The 17,672-nt window shown below is 42.2% G+C and overlaps 1 protein-coding gene across 2 annotated transcripts in view; it reads right to left on the bottom strand.

The window, feature by feature from the left end:
• Positions 1-9,727, bottom strand: part of ATP8B4 (ATPase phospholipid transporting 8B4 (putative)) — a 155,500-nt gene extending 145,773 nt beyond the window's left edge. Inside the window, exon 1 of one of the 2 annotated variants that reach the window (XM_030578889.1) lies at positions 9,596-9,727. In XM_030578889.1, the coding sequence (XP_030434749.1) occupies positions 9,596-9,629 (34 nt within the window). In that variant the 5' untranslated portion in view covers positions 9,630-9,727. The remainder of the gene's footprint in view (positions 1-9,595) is intronic. The other variant, XM_030578888.1, reaches the window with a different exon arrangement.
• Between the last annotated feature and the right edge of the window lie 7,945 nt (positions 9,728-17,672).

Genomic DNA, 17,672 nt, shown 5'->3' with positions numbered 1-17,672 from the left:
TTACACCCTACTAATTCCCTTAGGCTCCTTCAAAAGTCCTAGCCTAAATCTTTGAGTTCTTATTCTACATTTTGCATGACAAGAAATATACAAAGCCCAGAATCCAGGACAAAAAATATAATGCAATTATATATTTGAATAAACAGGACCAAGCCAACCACTATAAAAATAACAAAGAAATATGAAGCAATTAATGATACCCATCTTCCATCTGTGCGAAAAATCATTGCTACCTGATACTTTATTCTTGTTATGAAGAGTTATAAATCCTCTCCAGGACAGCAACATCTGGAGACATTTTCCAGACATTTCCTTAGATATAGTCATACTTTCAAAGATATTTGTATTTCTGTGATTCATCTGAAATATGCATCTTGAGTGAGCTAGATATTCAACACAACATCCCAGAGGGCTTTCAGTGTTGAAAATAGATACTACTGCATATCCAAAGGACAACAAACAAACAATCATTCCTGCGTCCAAGCTATCTTTAAAAAAAGGGCACCAATTTCCCCACAAAACAAACAAGATGTTGGCATTCCAAGGTTTTGAAAGTTGAAACTTTTTAAAAACTGTTTTCAACATTTGCCTGTTTAAGTGATGCCCAACTGTTATTGGCTTTTCATTCAAAGGGAAAGAGACTGACTTTCGCAGTTCCTGGAAAGCAATGTTAGAATTTCTCAGGGTGGATAAAAATCAATGATTTAAAATAAAAAATTTTTTTTAAAAAGTCAGATTTTTTTAATTTAAATTGGATTTTTTGATAAAATGCTTTTTGAGGAAAAAACCTATCTAAAGATAGTTTTAATTAAGATACATTATAGCTCAAAGATACCTCATCATGGAATAGGGATTATAAATTCTAATTCTCTAGTATGAGACAATATATTCATGTAATGTTTAAGAAAAGTTTTGTAAATGAGTTCCAATAGTTCATGGATTAGGGACTCAATCTTATGAGGTTCCAGGGGCTTCTGTATAGAGTATTTAGGTTAATCTTTCCATCTATCCAATGAGACTCAGTGCTCAGTCTAGAAGATATTATCAGAGATGCTTAGTTTTGCAGTTCACAAACTGTGGATTTGTGTCTCTAGAGATAACATGCTTGTTAACAGCAAAAATGTTTTAAAATAAATAAATAATATACAGCGGTGAGAGAAACAATAGCCCTCAACCCTACTGTCCCTCTGCAAATCTGTGCACACAGAATCAATCCCTTACCTCTTTCTAAAAGTGCAAAGTTTCAGAAAGTTCAATGAATAGAAGATTGGTGGGGGTGGAATAGATCTGGACAAGGAGAAGAAGTCTGGAGATAAATGTGAGAAGGGAGGGACAGGCAGTAGAAACAAAAGTGAAACTATTTGAGCAGCATATGCCAGACGTCTTCATAGACTCATAGACTCATAGACTCTAGGACTGGAAGGGACCTCGAGAGGTCATCGAGTCCAGTCCCCTGCCCTCATGGCAGGACCAAATACTGTCTAGACCATCCCTGATAGACATTTATCTAACCTACTCTTAAATATCTCCAGCGATGGAGATTCCACAACTTCCCTAGGCAATCTATTCCAGTGTTTAACTACCCTGACAGTTAGGAACTTTTTCCTAATGTCCAACCTAAATCTCCCTTGTCTTTCAGGTCTTTCTGAGTGTAGCCTTCATTGATTTGAGATCTACCATACCATTCTCTCACTAGAAGGGAAAACCTTCTAGTAAAAATAGCAGCAGGCCATAAAAGAGACGCAGTTTGGGAATATTTTAATGAAGTTCCTCTATCTCTGGGTAAGACAGGCATGTGTGCAAAATGCAAACAGAGCAACAAAGAAATGCAAGGCCTTTTTGCCTGAATGAAACAACATCATGAGAAGTGTTCCTTCTCAGGAGGAAGCTGCGTTGAAGATGATGAAAGGAACATGTCTGAACGTGCAGGATCTTCAGGTTGGTAAACGTTTTTTTATTTCATACTTCTTTCTTAAGGATTGCCTGTCTTCCTTCTGGACTATTCTTGAATTCTCATGTTTGAGCAAAAAATATAGTTGTTACTCTATGGTACTATCATTTTAGATGCATTTGTGATAAAAAAGAAATAGCTGAAATAGGCACATCTTCCTTTTACAATTTCAGCTTTAAAGTAGTACTGAGTGTCTGTGACTGCAATAAGTAATACTAAATGAGCAGTACGGTAATAGTAATTAAATAACTGCACTGATTCAGGGCTTGGCTCCACATGCAAGTTAGGCTGCCTGGGGCTGATTTAATGTGCTCTAACTCCTGAGGTGTCCACACTGGCAAGCACCTGGAACTCCATGGCTGAAGTGCCCCTGGTAATCCATCTCCACGAGAAGCATAGAGCTTGCTGCACCCTGGCTGAAATGCCTGGATGTCAGTGTGGATGACGTTTTGCATTACTGCGCTGTGACTGGCCTCCAGAAACATCCCATAATCCCTTGAAGTCAACTGGCTTCTCTGGTCATTGTTTTGAACTCAGCTGCAGGCATGCGGATATCTCCTTTCAAAGCTCTGTTTCTGACAGCCAGAAAGCTTATCTGCTCCGAGACACAAAGCAAACCATTACTGTGGAATTCTGCTCCTGCAGAGGCAGGCATGTGTGCTTGTATATGAGAGACAGGTGTGTGTGGAGGGGCTGATGTGGGGGTTTCCTCCTGCTGCTGTCTGAACTTACAAGACAGCATGCTGACACACTCTTTGCCTACCAAAACCCACTCTTTTTCCCCCTACATACACACAACACACTCTCTGTCACACTCCACCCCCTCATTTGAAAAGCACACTGCAGCCACTTGCACACTGGGATAGCTACCACAATGCACTGCTCTCTGTGGCGTTGCAAGAGCTGCTAATGTGGCCATGCCACTGTGCTTGCAGCCGACAGTGAAAACACATGGCAGCGCTTTCCCTGCTGCGGTCTCCGAGGGCTGGTTTAACTCATAGCACTCTACATCTGCAGGTGTAGCCATAGCCTTATTTTGTATAGGAGAATCCATCCTCCACATACAGGATTCTGAAGACTTGTTAAGATAAGTTTCTGTCTGCATCCTAAAAACTTGCCCATACCGGTATTGCCCTGGCCTCTTCTTTTGTCAGTGTTAAACGCATTCTAAACTATATGCATTTCCTCGCCTTTTGGGGGCGAAGCCAGACTTTTAGGCACCTGCTCCCCTACTTGGTGTAAACTTTGCTTGTACCAATCAGAAACGAACACACACAGTTTTTGGGCCCCGTCCCCTATGACACTTCTATGATGTCATAGTGGGTACTTTAGGCTGGTCTGCCATGTGCAGGCAGAAGAGGAGAAAGAAAAATGAATCCTGTGTACCTTGTGCACACCCGTAACCGAGCCTGATCACCTCGAAGCCTCTCTCAGCTCACGGGTTTTAAGAAGAGTTTCTACGTTTGCCGGTCGTTATGAGTTGGTTTGTATTCGTAAGTATTGGTTATTACTAAATGCTGCATCTGTGTTTATAAATATTGTTTACTGCATCTTTGTTTATAAATATTATTTGATAGTAAATACTTTAGCCATTGTATGTTTTAAGTTCCATTAACCCCATTAGCTAATCATACGCTGCTCCCCTACCCCTTGTAACTATCCCCAATAAAATTTTAAATTAATTAATTTTAGTTGTGTGCGTGCCTGCAGTTTGCATCGTGACCCATACCCTCCTTGCATCCCTTACCTATACAGTCTATTGCCACGTGCAGCCTGGTAAATAACAGGTCTGCATTTTTCTTTCGCCCCTAAAATCATTTTCTATAGTTTCAGAATTATCTGCCAGTGATAGTGTTTCAGTCACATCATGTATGTCACACAGCCACAGTATATGACTTGTAGCAAAAAGGAAAAAAAATCTCCATCATCCAGTAACAACCATCGATAAATTTGTGATAAGAACCAGCAGATTACAAAAATAGGTAACTGATTAAAAAATTGTCTGATTTGTTTATGCCACAAACTCTCCTTTCCGTACAACTGAGAACCCACACTTCATTAATATGGCTCAATCATTAAGACCAGAATACAGTCCACCCAGTAGAACAGATGTCACAAGCAAATTGCTGGATAAAGTGTATGAAAGAGAAATTGAGCAGTGTGCAAAAGATTTAGAGGGTGAAATTGTTAACCTGAGACTTTACGGGTGGAGCAATGTCCACAATGATCCTGTTGTATATGCTTGTGTGACAACAGAAGAAGGGAATGTCTTCCTTACAGAAACAATTTTTTTCATAGAATATCAAGGTTGGAAGGGACCTCAGGAGGTCATCTAGTCCAACCCCCTGCTCCCCAGACAGATTTTTACCCCAGTTCCCTAAATGGCCCCCTCAAGGATTGAACTCATAACCCTGGATTTAACAGGCCAATGCTCAAACCAATATACACAGCAGAATACTTACAAGAAGTAACAGTAAAAGGTATAACAAACTGTGGGAAAAAATTCAAATATCTAGTACGCAGCTTGGTCACAGACAATGCTGCAAATGTATCCAAGATAAGAACAAATTATTTAGAAGAGAGTCTCAAATTAATAACATTCAGTTGCAGTGCTCATTTGATGCACCTCCTAACCAAAGACGTCAATGTTCCAGAAATAAAGGCTAATGTTGCTGAAATTGCAACACTACTTCCGTAACAACCACTTTGCAGCAGCTGCTCTGAAAAAAGTGGGAGGAACCAAGCTAACTCTCCCTCAAGATGTGCGATGCAACTCAGTAGTGGACTATTTTGAGCACTATATCAAGAACTGGCCTAATCTGATGACAGTTTGTGAACAAAATTGTGAAAAAATAGATGGCACTGTCACAGCTGAAGTTCTCAACATTGGGCTTAAGAGAAATGTTGAACACCTGCTGAGTACCCTGAAACCTATTTCTGTAGCCTTGAACAAAATGCAGGGAAATAGCTGTTTTATTGCTGACATCTCCATATCATTTTCTTGCAGATATTATCAATACTCAGTACCAGTGTCAAACCTTAACTGCTGAAGAAGAGGAATTGGCTATGACATGGACATCCAGCAATCATCCCTCCATAATGCCAACTATAATAAACTTCAGAGCTAAGGGTGAACCATTCAAGAAATATATGTTTGCTGATGATGTTTTAAAGAAAATTACACCGGTGAACTGGTGGAAGTCACTTAAGCACTTGGATTCACAGACTGTTGAAGTGATAATCTCACTTTTAACAGCATTAGCTTCTTCTGCCGGTGTAGAAAGAATATTTTCTTCCTTTGGACTAATTCGTTCCAAATTGAGAAATCGTTTGGGACCTGAAAAAGCAGGTTTTTCTTTTCCAGATTATGAACAAACAAGAAAATGAAGGTGAAGATGATTGAGTTAGCTGCAGAAGCCAATATTTTAAGTTTCTCATGTTGACCTGGCTGACATAGTTGATTTAATTTTTGTTTTGTTTTTTTTTAATATTTCATTTAACTATTTTAGTTAAAAACAATTTTAACAAAAACAAACCTGATTTTTAAAAACTTGAATGCTTAACTAAATTCAAAAATTCATATGCTTGCTTTGTTAAAATATATGTTTGCTGTTGAAGAAAAAAATCCAAAACACATAACATTGTTGTTTTAGTTAAATAAAACAATTTAAATGTCTGTCTGGTGATGTTCTCCTCCTAATACAGCATGGCAAGAAAATCCTCCAAATATTAATGATTAACCTCTTGAATTGGAGATAGTTCACCTCCCAGTGATTTCATACATATTTGCTTCAATTACCTTTGGTAAATGAAATAACCTATCATTCATTTTCTGACATAGCTGTAAAATTAATCTGAAAAGTTTTTGAAATAAATCACTTTAAAAATGTATAGTGTGTAGCTTCTAAATATGAAACCTACATCTATCTCTGAGTTGTGAAGAATATGTATTAAGGTTATAACTACCAACAAGAATGCACTTTTATGTAGAAATCCATGATTAAATCTAGTCTTCCCGACGAGTGATTTAAATCATTTCCACTCTGGAATCTCTCCTAGGCTTTGAGCCTAAGTGTACATTGAGCAGAGGTTTCAAGGAGGCTACAGCAGCCCCTTTACCAATCCCCTTTACAGGCAATACCAAGCCACATGCTTTTGTACACACAAAGCAGAACTTAGATATTTGGAAAGTTAGGAAAAAATTAGATCCAAAGCTTAGGGGTGGTTGATTTGATGTGGTTCATTGTAAGGATAGGAGAAAGTTGCAAATCTGGATCTAGGTTTAAATTCTAACCTCCCCATCTATGCAATCTTTCATTGTGGTTTAACATGTTCTAGTGAAAACTAGGAAACTCTCAATTTCCAAGAACTAAAGCCAAATTTTTCAAACCTGTTCTCCTCAAGTTAGGCTTCTAAATTAAAAGGGAACTGACTTTCAGAGGTACTTACAGCTCCTGTTAACTTCTGTGGAAGATATAGATCAGGGGTAGGCAACCTATGGCACATGTGCCAAAGGCGGCACATGAGTTGAATTTCAGGGCTCGTCCACACTAGGGGGGGAAAATCGATCTTAGATACGCAACTTCAGCTACGTGAATAACGTAGCTGAAGTCGAATATCTAAGATCGGATTACTCACCCGTCCAGACGGTGCGGGATCGATGTCCGCGGCTCTCCGTGTCGATTCCAGAACTCCGTTGGGGTTGATGGAGTTCCGGAATCGATATAAGCGCGCTCGGGGATCGATATATCGTGTCTAGATTAGACGCGATATATCGATCCCCGAGCAATCGATTTTAACCCACCGATACAGCAGGTAGTCTGGACGTACCTTCAGTGGCAATCACACTGCCTGGGTCCTGGCCACTGGTCTGGAGGGCTCTGCATTTTAATTTAATTTTAAATGAAGTTTAACATTTTAAAAACCTTATTTACTTTACATATAGCAATAGTTTAGTTATATATTATAGACTTATAGAAAGAGACCTTCTAAAAACATTAAAATGTACTGGCATGCAAAACGTTAAATTAGAGTGAATAATTGAAGATTTGGCACAGCACTTCTGAAAGATTGCTGACTCCTGATATAGATGCTCAGAACTAACAAATCAGGACACACACACACACTCTCTCTCTCTCTCTCTCTCTCCCCCCCGGGGGGGAGGCACGAGGAGAAAGAAAAACGACCTATCTATGGGTTTAGGTGCCTAACAAAGACCTGTGTTTGAAAAGATCAACCTGTGCCTATGTGTTTTGCATATCACTTGTTTTACCAGGATTTCAAGCCTTTACCACTGCTGTAGAAATGCAAGTTTTTAAAAGCACAAAATGAAGGAAAATTAATTATTCTGATGACTCTATCTGCATGTTAAAGTAACAAAGATCAGTAAGGAAGGAAAATAAATGACGTTCAAATTGATATTAATTAATTATTGCGTAAAATGCCATAAGATATACAATTATGTATTATATTTTTAATTGACAAAACAATTTAAAATTTTGCTCCAGAACCACAAAGTTTTAAATACCAGATGTAGTGTGGCCAATTTTCACAATTTTATCATGATTCTTGCAATTTTTTTTTCTTAAAGCCCCAGATCTGGAATCATGCGATTATGTGAAAACATCAGCATTCTTTTTTTTTTTTTAAGATACATTTCCGGCACCTCTGGCTGCCAAGAACCAGAAGGAAATGAAGAGAACCCAGCTATTTTTTTTAATTAAATTTAATTTTAAAAATGCTATGATTTATACTCAATCTCATCATTTTTGAATATTCAGGATGGATGATACCATAGCTGCCCCATAAGACAGAGGGATTCTAGTTTGCCATTAATGAGAAGCAGTAGCACAGGAATATAGAAGAACACAGTAGACAGCCAGACAGTTAGCAAAACAACACAATGAAAAAGCCAAACATAACAGATAGATGTTCACGGTGATGAGAGACTGAAGATTTAAGCAAGGTTCTTTTATTTTAAAAGATGTACTGTATTCTGTACACAACAGGCATGAACCATTTCAAAGTTTTTAGATACTGAATGCGGAGAAGGGGTGTAATCATGCACACACTCAAGGCTTTATAACCCCAGAAGAAGGCTAGCACCATAAACAACAATTATTAGATTATGAAGTACAAGTCAGGCCAAAAATCCAAGCAGAGAAGAGTTAGAACCAAAATGTCCAATTAAACACCCATACATTTCTATTAAATTTTGCAACTGATCACTAATTTTTTGGCGAGAAGGGAGTCAAAATACAGATCCATATCTGATCCAAGTGCCATCGTTTCAAAAACCTTGAATGGAAATTAACATTTCTATCCTCTACCTATATGGTAATAATCATGATTTACATCTCTATGATGCCTTTCATTCAAAAGAATCCAAAAATTGTTTCCCAAACTGAAATAATTTCCACTCACCTATTTTTTTTGCTATATGCATGACTGGGATAGGACTGGTCTAGGACTTGTTTCCAACTACATAATCCCTTTGTTACAGGCTCCACCTCAACAACGATGCACAGCAGTGTTCTCTGAAATGCCAGCAGTTCAAAAAAGGTTGTACCATATATGTGGTGCAACACTATGTGGCTGTTTTGCATCACATTCCTAAAGAAGTCAATTAAACAGCAGGCGAGTAGTTAAAACAGGATTTTGAATTTTCCCCTTAATACTCTGTTTGGTAGATAATCTTTCAGCTAGCAGTATATATTTTTGAAATTGCATCAAAAGATTTTTTTTTTAAAAAAAAGAAAAACCTAATTTAGCACAGTTTTTGAGTAAATGTTGATGTGTAAGGTCATCAGAACAAATCTTTTAAAAAGTGGAGGAGTTCTATTGGACAAGACTACAGCTTTGTATAAATAAGTATTTAATAGAGATTGGCCCAACCAAAATCCTAAATCTAAATATCTCAAAATTTGGAAGTAAATTAAATTCAAGCCTATTGCTAAATTTTTCAAATGGTCTTTTGTCTTTGTAATGGATCAAACTAAAACCCCAAAGTGAACTCATTACTTGAGAACCCCTCTAACATTTGGATAGCAAGAGATGTGCCCGTCCTAAAAAGTGCATATCTAGGAAGCATCACAATACCCTTTTTTACAAAGTTTACAAAAAGTTCACATAAGCTAGATCAGTAACTTTAGCAGCAGTCAATATTCATGCTTTAGACCTTTTATGATCTTAATTAATTAATTCCACAAAGCAAAGTGTGTTGCACTGTGATTCCTGGGCAATATACTAAAGAAGCAGGAAAAGCACAAGTTACACTGAATTGTTTATTTTCTATTAAAAACTAGTTACAGCGATCCAGCTTTTGTACATAGGTGGCATCTGGGTCCATGGTAGAAGTGAGAAAGCTAAACTAAGTTTCATTTTCTTTTTCTCGCTTCTCACAGATGTATGTCAGTGCTAGAAAGCACAAACAGAAACTTAAGGGAATGGAAACTAGAGCAGTGCAAACCAGATAAGTCTGAACACATGTTCAGCTAACTGAGTCACCATAGCTGTCATACACAGAAAGTTGTAAAGATCATTTTTATCAGGCTGATACACCCTTATATATATTCCCCCCAACATCAGCAAAGAACAATTCCCAACTATCATAATCAGACCCAAATGAGTTTAAATGATAGTCACCCATTGAAATACCTTGATGCCCCATCTCCTTCATCACTATTACAGCACTTAGATGATAATGATACCATGTGCTTGGCAGCCAATGTTTGCATGTCAATGTGTCTTAGGAGTCTGAGTCCTTCTTGGTAAACTTTTAGCATTGCAAAATCTCCAGAGACCACGATTGTTGAAACCATAGTCCCACTTCCCCTGCAGTCCGGCACTGATAAGCTCAGCAGTCACACTCTAGGTGTGAGAAACGGAAGGGGTGAATCAGCCCAAGAGCAGCAAAAACTGACAGTTTGTAAATTAATATAAGCCATTATGGTATAGGTTGAAAATAGAAATGGAAAAACAAAAAGCAGGATAACTGAAGGATAGCATTCGTGGGAACTTTGAACAACAAATCAAGGCAGCTTCCACAACCTCCCTAGGCAGTCTGTTCCACTGTCCTACTATTCTTACAGTTAGGCAGTTTTCTCTGAGATTTAATCTAAATTTGCTATGCTGTAGTTTGAATCCATTGCCTCTTTTCTTGCCTTCTGTGGCAAAAGAGAACAACTTCTCCCCATTTCCTTTATGGCAGCCTTTCAAGTATTTGAAGACAGCTATCATATCCCTCCTTAATCTCCTCTTTTCTAAACTGAACATACCCAGTTACTTCAGCCTTTACTCATATGGTTTGCATTCCATCCCTTCGATCATCTTTGTTACTCGCCTCTGGATCCTTTCCAGTTCCTCTACATCCTTTTTATACATTGGTTACCAAAACTGGACACAGTACTCCATCTGAGGCCTAACCAGCACCAAACAGAGCGGTACTACTGCCTCCCATGACATGTAACAGCATCGCATTGTTGACTCATGTTGAGGTTGTGATCCACTACAAGTCCAAATCCTTCTCAGAAGTGCTGCTGCCAAGCCAGTTATCCTCCATTCTGTACTTATGCATTTGATTTTTCTTCCCTAAATACAGCACCTTATATTTGTCTCTGCTGAGTTTCATTTTGTCTATAGCCCCAGTTCTCTAATTTATCAAGATCCCGTTGAAATTTAGCTATATCCTCCAAAGTGTTTGCAACTCCCCCCAGCTTTGTGTCATCTGCAAATGTCATCAGTATGCTCTCTATTCCTACATCTAGGTCATTAATAAAGATGTTAAATAATACTGGATGCAGAACAGACCCCTGTGGAACTCCGCTCGAGACTTCCTTCCAATCTGACATCATTCTATTAAGAGTTACTCATTTTTTGCTGTTGTTTACCCAATTATGTATCCACTTAATGTAGTTCCACAGAGCCCACATTTCTCCAGCTTACTTATCAGAATGTCATGTGGGACTGTGTCAAAAGCCTTGCTAAAGTCCAAGTACATTATGTCCACTGCATTTCCCCTATTCACCAAACCAGTTACCCTGCCAAAGAAGTAAATCAAGCTGGTTTGGCATGATTTGTTCTTAGTAAATCCAGGCTGGCTGCTAGTGATCACGCCTGTACATGTTCTTGTTATAACTGCCATGCAGGAGTTCTTTTGGCTTTGAGAATCATCAGGAATGCTGCAAAGGCAGCACATTCAACCCCAGAAGAAATGGGAGGGAAGGTCATTAGATCATTCAACAAATTATTGCTCTAACCAATCAAGGACCAATACTGACAAACTCCAAAGACAGTCCTAGAAATTCCTCTTTATCCAGCACATAAGATGTGCACAAACTCAAACAAGAGCTTGTGACGTTGCACTCTATATGATGTTATGAAAATATTCTAATGAGTGTGAATGTAATGTAACTGGAATATGATTCATGCAAAAGCTCTCTTGTAAGGCATCATTACAAATCTTATAATCTACTGAGTGTGGTCAACCTATTTGTATAAAGCTAGAAATATAAAATAAAACTCTGAGGGCCTACTGTAGTTATGCAAAGTGTGGGCCATTAATGGTGGTTTGAAATCTTGATGGCTCCCATCAACCAGGACAAGTGACTGTGGATGGCTCTGTTTGCTTGCAGGCCTTCCTGTGAGTCAGGCTGGGAAGAATGAGGGCTTGGAGTCTTACAGTGACACATGATCATGTCACCTGAACTGGAATCCATCTCTAACCTGGTGCTTTTCCATTTAGAAAGAAGGGTGGGACAAAGGATTTCCACCTTGTGCAAAAGATATATAGGGGGGTGGAACAGAACAAAGGGGGTTGCAGTCATGAGAAATCCCCTAGCTACCACCTGAGCTGGAACAAGGGCTGTACAAGGGAAAAGGATTGTGCCCAGACTAGGAAGGTGTCCAGTCTGTGATAGAAGTTTATTGAAACATCTCTGAGGGTGAGATTTTATCTGTAATCACTTTCTTACTGTATTAGACTTAGACTTGCGTGATTTATATTATTTTGCTTAGTAATTCACTTTGTTCTATCTGTTATTACTTGGAACCAGTTAAATCCTACTTTTTGTATTTAATAAAATCACTTTTTACTTAGTAATTAACCCAGAGTATGTATTAATACCTGGGGGGGAGAGGAACAGCTGTGCATCTCTCTCTATCAGTGTTATAGAGGGCGAACAAGTTATGAGTTTACCCTGTATAAGCTTTATACAGTGTAAAACGGATTTATTTGGGGTTTGGACCCCATTGGGAGCTGGGTATAGCAGTGCTGGAAAAGGAGCACATCTTGAGCAGTTTTCAGTTAAGCCTGCAGCTTTTGGGGGACATTGTTCAGACCTGGGTCTGTGTTTGTAGCAGGCTAGTGTGTCAGGCTCAAACCAGGCAGGGCACTGAAGTCCCAAGCTGCCAGGGAAAACAGGCTCAGGCCATGTCTACATCTAAAACTTTACAGCGCTGGTTGTTATAGCTGTATTAGTACAGCTGTATAGGGCCAGCGCTGCAGAGTGGCCACACTTACCGCTAGCAGCGCTGCAAGCGCTGCTAGATGTGGCCACACTGCAGCGCTGTTGGGAGTGATGCATTGTGGGCAGCTATCCCACAGGGCACCTCGTCCCAAAGCGGCGCTGGGGCTTGTGGGAAGGGGAAGGAAGTGTGATTGTCCTTCTGCTTCCTGTTCCTGTTCCAACGGCCAGCGTTGCTTTGGTACACATGCGGAGCCCTGTGGCAGCATTGTGACTCTAAAGCGGTTTTTCTGCATTTTCTTTCAAGAATGGATCCTCAGGTACTGAATGCCTTAGTAATGACTATTGCCAGCACATCTCTCCGTACTGTTGATCTAATCCTTAGGCTGCTAAATATGCGTGTGACTGACATTGAGGAGAGGGACGATGGTACTGAATCGCATCAATATGCAGACAGTACAATGTTAGTGGCAATTACAGACGTGCTCTGCTCCGTGAACCGGCGCGTTTGGGCTCGGGAAACCAGCACTGAGTGGTGGGATCACATCGTCCTGCAGTCATGGGATGACGAGCAGTGGCTGCAGAACTTTCGTATGAGGAAAGCCACTTTCATGGGACTTTGTGATGATCTCGCCCCCAACCTGCGGCGCATGAACACGAGATTTAGAGATGCCCTTTCTGTGGAGAAGCGGGTGGCTATTGCAATCTGGAAGCTGGCAACTCCAGACTGTTTCCGATCGGTGGCGAACCAGTTCGGAGTGGGAAAGTCCACCGTTGGAATGGTGCTGATGCAAGTTTGCAGGGCCATTAATCGAACACTGACAAGAAGAACCGTGACTCTTGGGAACGTGCAGGACATTTTAGATGGCTTTGCAGAAATGGGCTTCCCTAACTGTGGAGGGGCAGTAGATGGGACGCATATTCCTATTATCTCTCCACCCCACCTGGCATCGGAGTATATTAATCGCAAGGGGTACTTCTCTGTGGTTCTGCAAGCGCTTGTGGATCACCGTGGGCATTTCACTGACATTTACTCTGGATGGCCTGGAAAGGTGCACGATGCACGCATATTTAGGAACAGTGCCCTGTTCAGGAGGCTTAGGGCCGGGACCTTTTTCCCAGATCACAAGATAACAGTAGGGGAAGTGGAAATGCCCATCGTGATTCTGGGAGACCCCGCTTACCCATTAATGCCATGGCTCATGAAACCATATACGGGGAAGCTTGACAGGAGCAAGGAACTGTTCAACTACAGGTTGAGCCGCTGTAGAATGACTGTGGAGCGTGCTTTTGGCCGTTTGAAAGCCCGCTGGCGCAGTCTGTTCGGGAAGCTAGATTTGATGGAAAGCAGCATTAGCGCTGTTATATCCGCGTGCTGCACCCTCCATAATATTTGTGAAGGGAAGGGTGAAAGGTTCAGTGAGGAATGGACCTCCGAGGTTAGACGTTTGGAGAATGAGTTTGCTCAGCCAGAGAGCAGGGCTAATAGGGAGGCCCAGGAAAGGGCTTCAAGGATTAGGGATGCTATAAGGGAGCAATTTGATGCTGAGAGCCAGCAGTAATGTTTGGTGCATGTGTAGTGCTTTGCTTTACCTTGCTGTGTATAAGTAACCATTTCTATCACCAATAAAACATAGGGAAAGAAATACAAACCAAATCCTTTTATTTGTCATACAGTAAAAAACAGGAAAGGGGGTATGGTTGGTTCACAGTACATTCACAGGTTTTACTATTTCCTCTTTTACTCAATTGTAACCGCCTGCTGCAACTCACCATTACTTTGCTGCAGAATGATTGGGGTGGAGTGCACTGGGTAAGAATTAAACATATCTTGGTTACTAGGTGATCTTATAGGTGTTGGGGGCAGCTGAGGATAAAAAGGAACTGGGTGCTGCATAAAGGTATTTTGAGGATACACAGGGGGACAAGGAACAGTGTTTTGGGAAGGCTGTGGGATATCACGGTTTATATTTGTCTGCATGGCTACAAGAGACTCAAAAGACTTGGTTTGGCGAAACAGGAGTCTCATCATCTGCCTGGCTATTCTTTTGGCAGACAATTCCTGTCTCCTGCTTTCAGTCACCCTCCATTCCTGTAAACTTTTTCTCCACTCCTCAGTCTTCCTACTTTCCCTGTCGTAGTGGTTCAGAACGGTCTTGATCAGCTCCTCTTTTGACTTTCTAGGATTGCGCCTCAAATTCTGCAATCTACGTGAGGCTGGTGACACAGCTGCATTTCTCGAGTTGTCTAGAAAAAATAGAGATAGAGACATGTAAAACACAGGGGCATCATTGTTTATTATCAACTTTTGAAGGACACTGGAAACTGTAGGTAGCATCCCTCTCACATACCTCACATAACACTGTAGAGCTCAAGAAAGCTAAGACATGTCTAGCTGTGCGGTGAGTACTTTTGCTTAAAATTCTCCCCTGTTAGTGGGATGCCTTGGTTCCTGCTTGGAAGGGGGGCCGGGTGAAAAGCACCCCGTAGGACACGGTTCCCGCTTGGAAGGGGGGTGGGGGATGGACAGAGCACACCGCAGAGCAGGTTTCACGTTTGGAAGGGGGGGTGGGGGACTAACACACCGCAAAGCCGGTTTCACGTTTGGAAGGGGGGGTGGGGGACGAGCACACCGCAAAGCCGGTTTCACGTTTGGAAGGGGGGGTGGGGGACGAGCACACCGCAAAGCCGGTTTCACGTTTGGAAGGGGGGGTGGGGGACGAACACACCGCGGAGCAGGTTTCACGTTTGGAAGGGGGGTTGGGGGACGAACACACCGCAGAGCAGGTTTCACGTTTGGAAGGGGGAGTGGGGGACGAGCACACCGCAAAGCCGGTTTCACGTTTGGAAGGGGGGGTGGGGGACGAGCACACCGCAAAGCCGGTTTCACGTTTGGAAGGGGGGGTGGGGGACGAGCACACCGCAGAGCAGGTTTCACGTTTGGAAGGGGGAGTGGGGGACGAGCACACCGCAGAGCAGGTTTCACGTTTGGAAGGGGGGGTGGGGGACGAACACACCGCAGAGCAGGTTTCACGTTTGGAAGGGGGGGTGGGGGACGAGCACACCGCAGAGCAGGTTTCACGTTTGGAAGGGGGGGTGGGGGACGAGCACACCGCAGAGCAGGTGAGGAAGAAGCACCCCGCCTGGATGCCTACGTGCTGGGAAGGGTGTGGGGGGGGTGGATTGGGGCAGAGGAAACAGACCGCCTTGCGCTGGAGAGCCGTGCTTCTAGCTACCTGCCCTCAATTATCCCTAAACTATCCACAGGCTTTCATAATGCCAGACATATCACTGCTGCGTGTTACCAAGGAAGAGCGGGAGGGTCTTCTACAGGAATGTGGATACCGCCCTGGCCCCTATGCAGCTCGCCTGTGTGCGGCCATGGTCCCCCCACCCCTCGCTGCACAGTGGATCGGACGAGTTAGCCTGAACGGGACAGGGACCACGGTGGCTCTACCTATAAACTTGTTAAAGCACATTGCCCAAGATCTAGCTGCAACTTTTCAAGAGATTACTCAGGCAGATTACACAGATGTAATAGATCAAATCAATGGGCTATTCCACGTTTAGGCATGCTGGCAGTCAGCCATAACGAGAATCCTGCTATCACAAAGCATTGCAGTCTACTTACCACGAGCACGACCCTCAGCTTCCTCATCAACGTCCGCTTCCAGCTGCTGGGACTGGCTAGTCTCCTCAGGGCTAGAGAAGAGCTCCTGACTGCCTGTGTCCTGAGACTCCGGGGTGTCCCCCTCAACGCCAGTAGTATCACTGTATTCATCCTCTACACCGTCCCCCACTTCTCCCTGCTCTGAACTCTCCATCGTGCTTCTAGGATTCACGGTGGGGTCACACCCAAGAATGGCATCCAGCTCCTTGTAAAACCTGCAGGTTGTGGGGGCTGCTCCTGAGCGTCGGTTTCCCTCACGGGCTTTGCAGTATGCACTCCTCAACTCCTTAATTTTTACTCTGCATTGCAAGGCGTCCCGTTCGTAGCCCCTTCTCATCATGGACTGCGATATCTGACCATAGGTATCGTAGTTTCTCCTTCTGGAGCGCAGCTGTGCTTGAACAGCCTCATCTCCCCACACACTAATTAGATCCTGCAGCTCTGCATTGGTCCATGCTGGGGCTCGTTTGCTGCGTGGAGGCATGGTCGCTGAATGATTGATTGATTAATTGCACTCCACGCCTGACTGAGCAAACAGGAAGGTGATTTTTTAAATTTCCCGGGGTATTTAAAGGAGGGGTCAGGTGAGCACAGGGCAGAGGAGTTTTCTTGATTACCAGAGAGGTATCCTCAGGTATGCTGGGATACCTGCTTATTCCACGGAGGTCAAGAAAAGCGCTGGTGAGTGTCTACATTGCATTACCAGCGCTGGATCACCAGCGCTGGATCCTCTACACCCGAGACAAAACGGGAGTACGGCCAGCGCTGCAAACAGGGAGTTGCAGCGCTGGTGATGCCCTGCAGATGTGGACACTCTCAAAGTTGCAGCGCTGTAACTCCCTCACCAGCGCTGCAACTTTCTGATGTAGACAAGCCCTCAGAATTAGTCTCAGCACATCCGGTGGAAGTCCCAAAGGGGGTTTCTGTGATCCAACCCATTACAGAGCTATTCTAATATTTCAGAGTTCAAACAACAGCTATAGAAACCCTCAAGTCTGCATGAATAAGGAGACCACCCACCACTGTAGAGGCAGAAAAAAATCCTATTCTTAGCCCAGAGACAATTTCCTCCTGTCTCCCCATGCTAGTTTCATGAAACTTCCTAAAGAGTCTCAGCTGCTTTGAAACTAATTGCTTCCTGAAATGCACATAATTTCCACTCTCACTATAATATGTACAAAATCTGAGAATAGAACAGGTACCACAGAAAAGCCATATCATATATTTTCATTACGCTTCTGAATGTACCAGTTTAACTAGCAGACCTCTAAGAGATCTACAGTTGAGTACAGGACTACTATACCAAATTACTGATATTCACTTTGGGCCTAGGTTCTAGGAGCAGAGGCAACTCCTGGATGGAGCTAAGTGCTTTTAACTGAGTTTGAGACTTGAGGGTGCTTCAGCATCTCCCACCATCAAGCCCATAGCTTTCATTCAGATTGCAATAGTTTCAAGGAACAACTGATTCAGCAAAATGTGAGCTAATCTTGTAATACAAAAGCTTACTAACATAAAGCATAGTAAAAGTGACTGGAATTATTAATTATTAAATTTATTATCCATACAGTACCCAAAACTTGCTTAG

Source organism: Gopherus evgoodei, chromosome 10 (assembly GCF_007399415.2).
Source record: "Gopherus evgoodei ecotype Sinaloan lineage chromosome 10, rGopEvg1_v1.p, whole genome shotgun sequence".
Classification (NCBI taxonomy): Eukaryota; Metazoa; Chordata; order Testudines; family Testudinidae; genus Gopherus; species Gopherus evgoodei.
The sequence above is the reverse complement of the archived record's forward strand: the minus strand, read 5'-3'. Positions and strand labels throughout refer to the sequence as shown.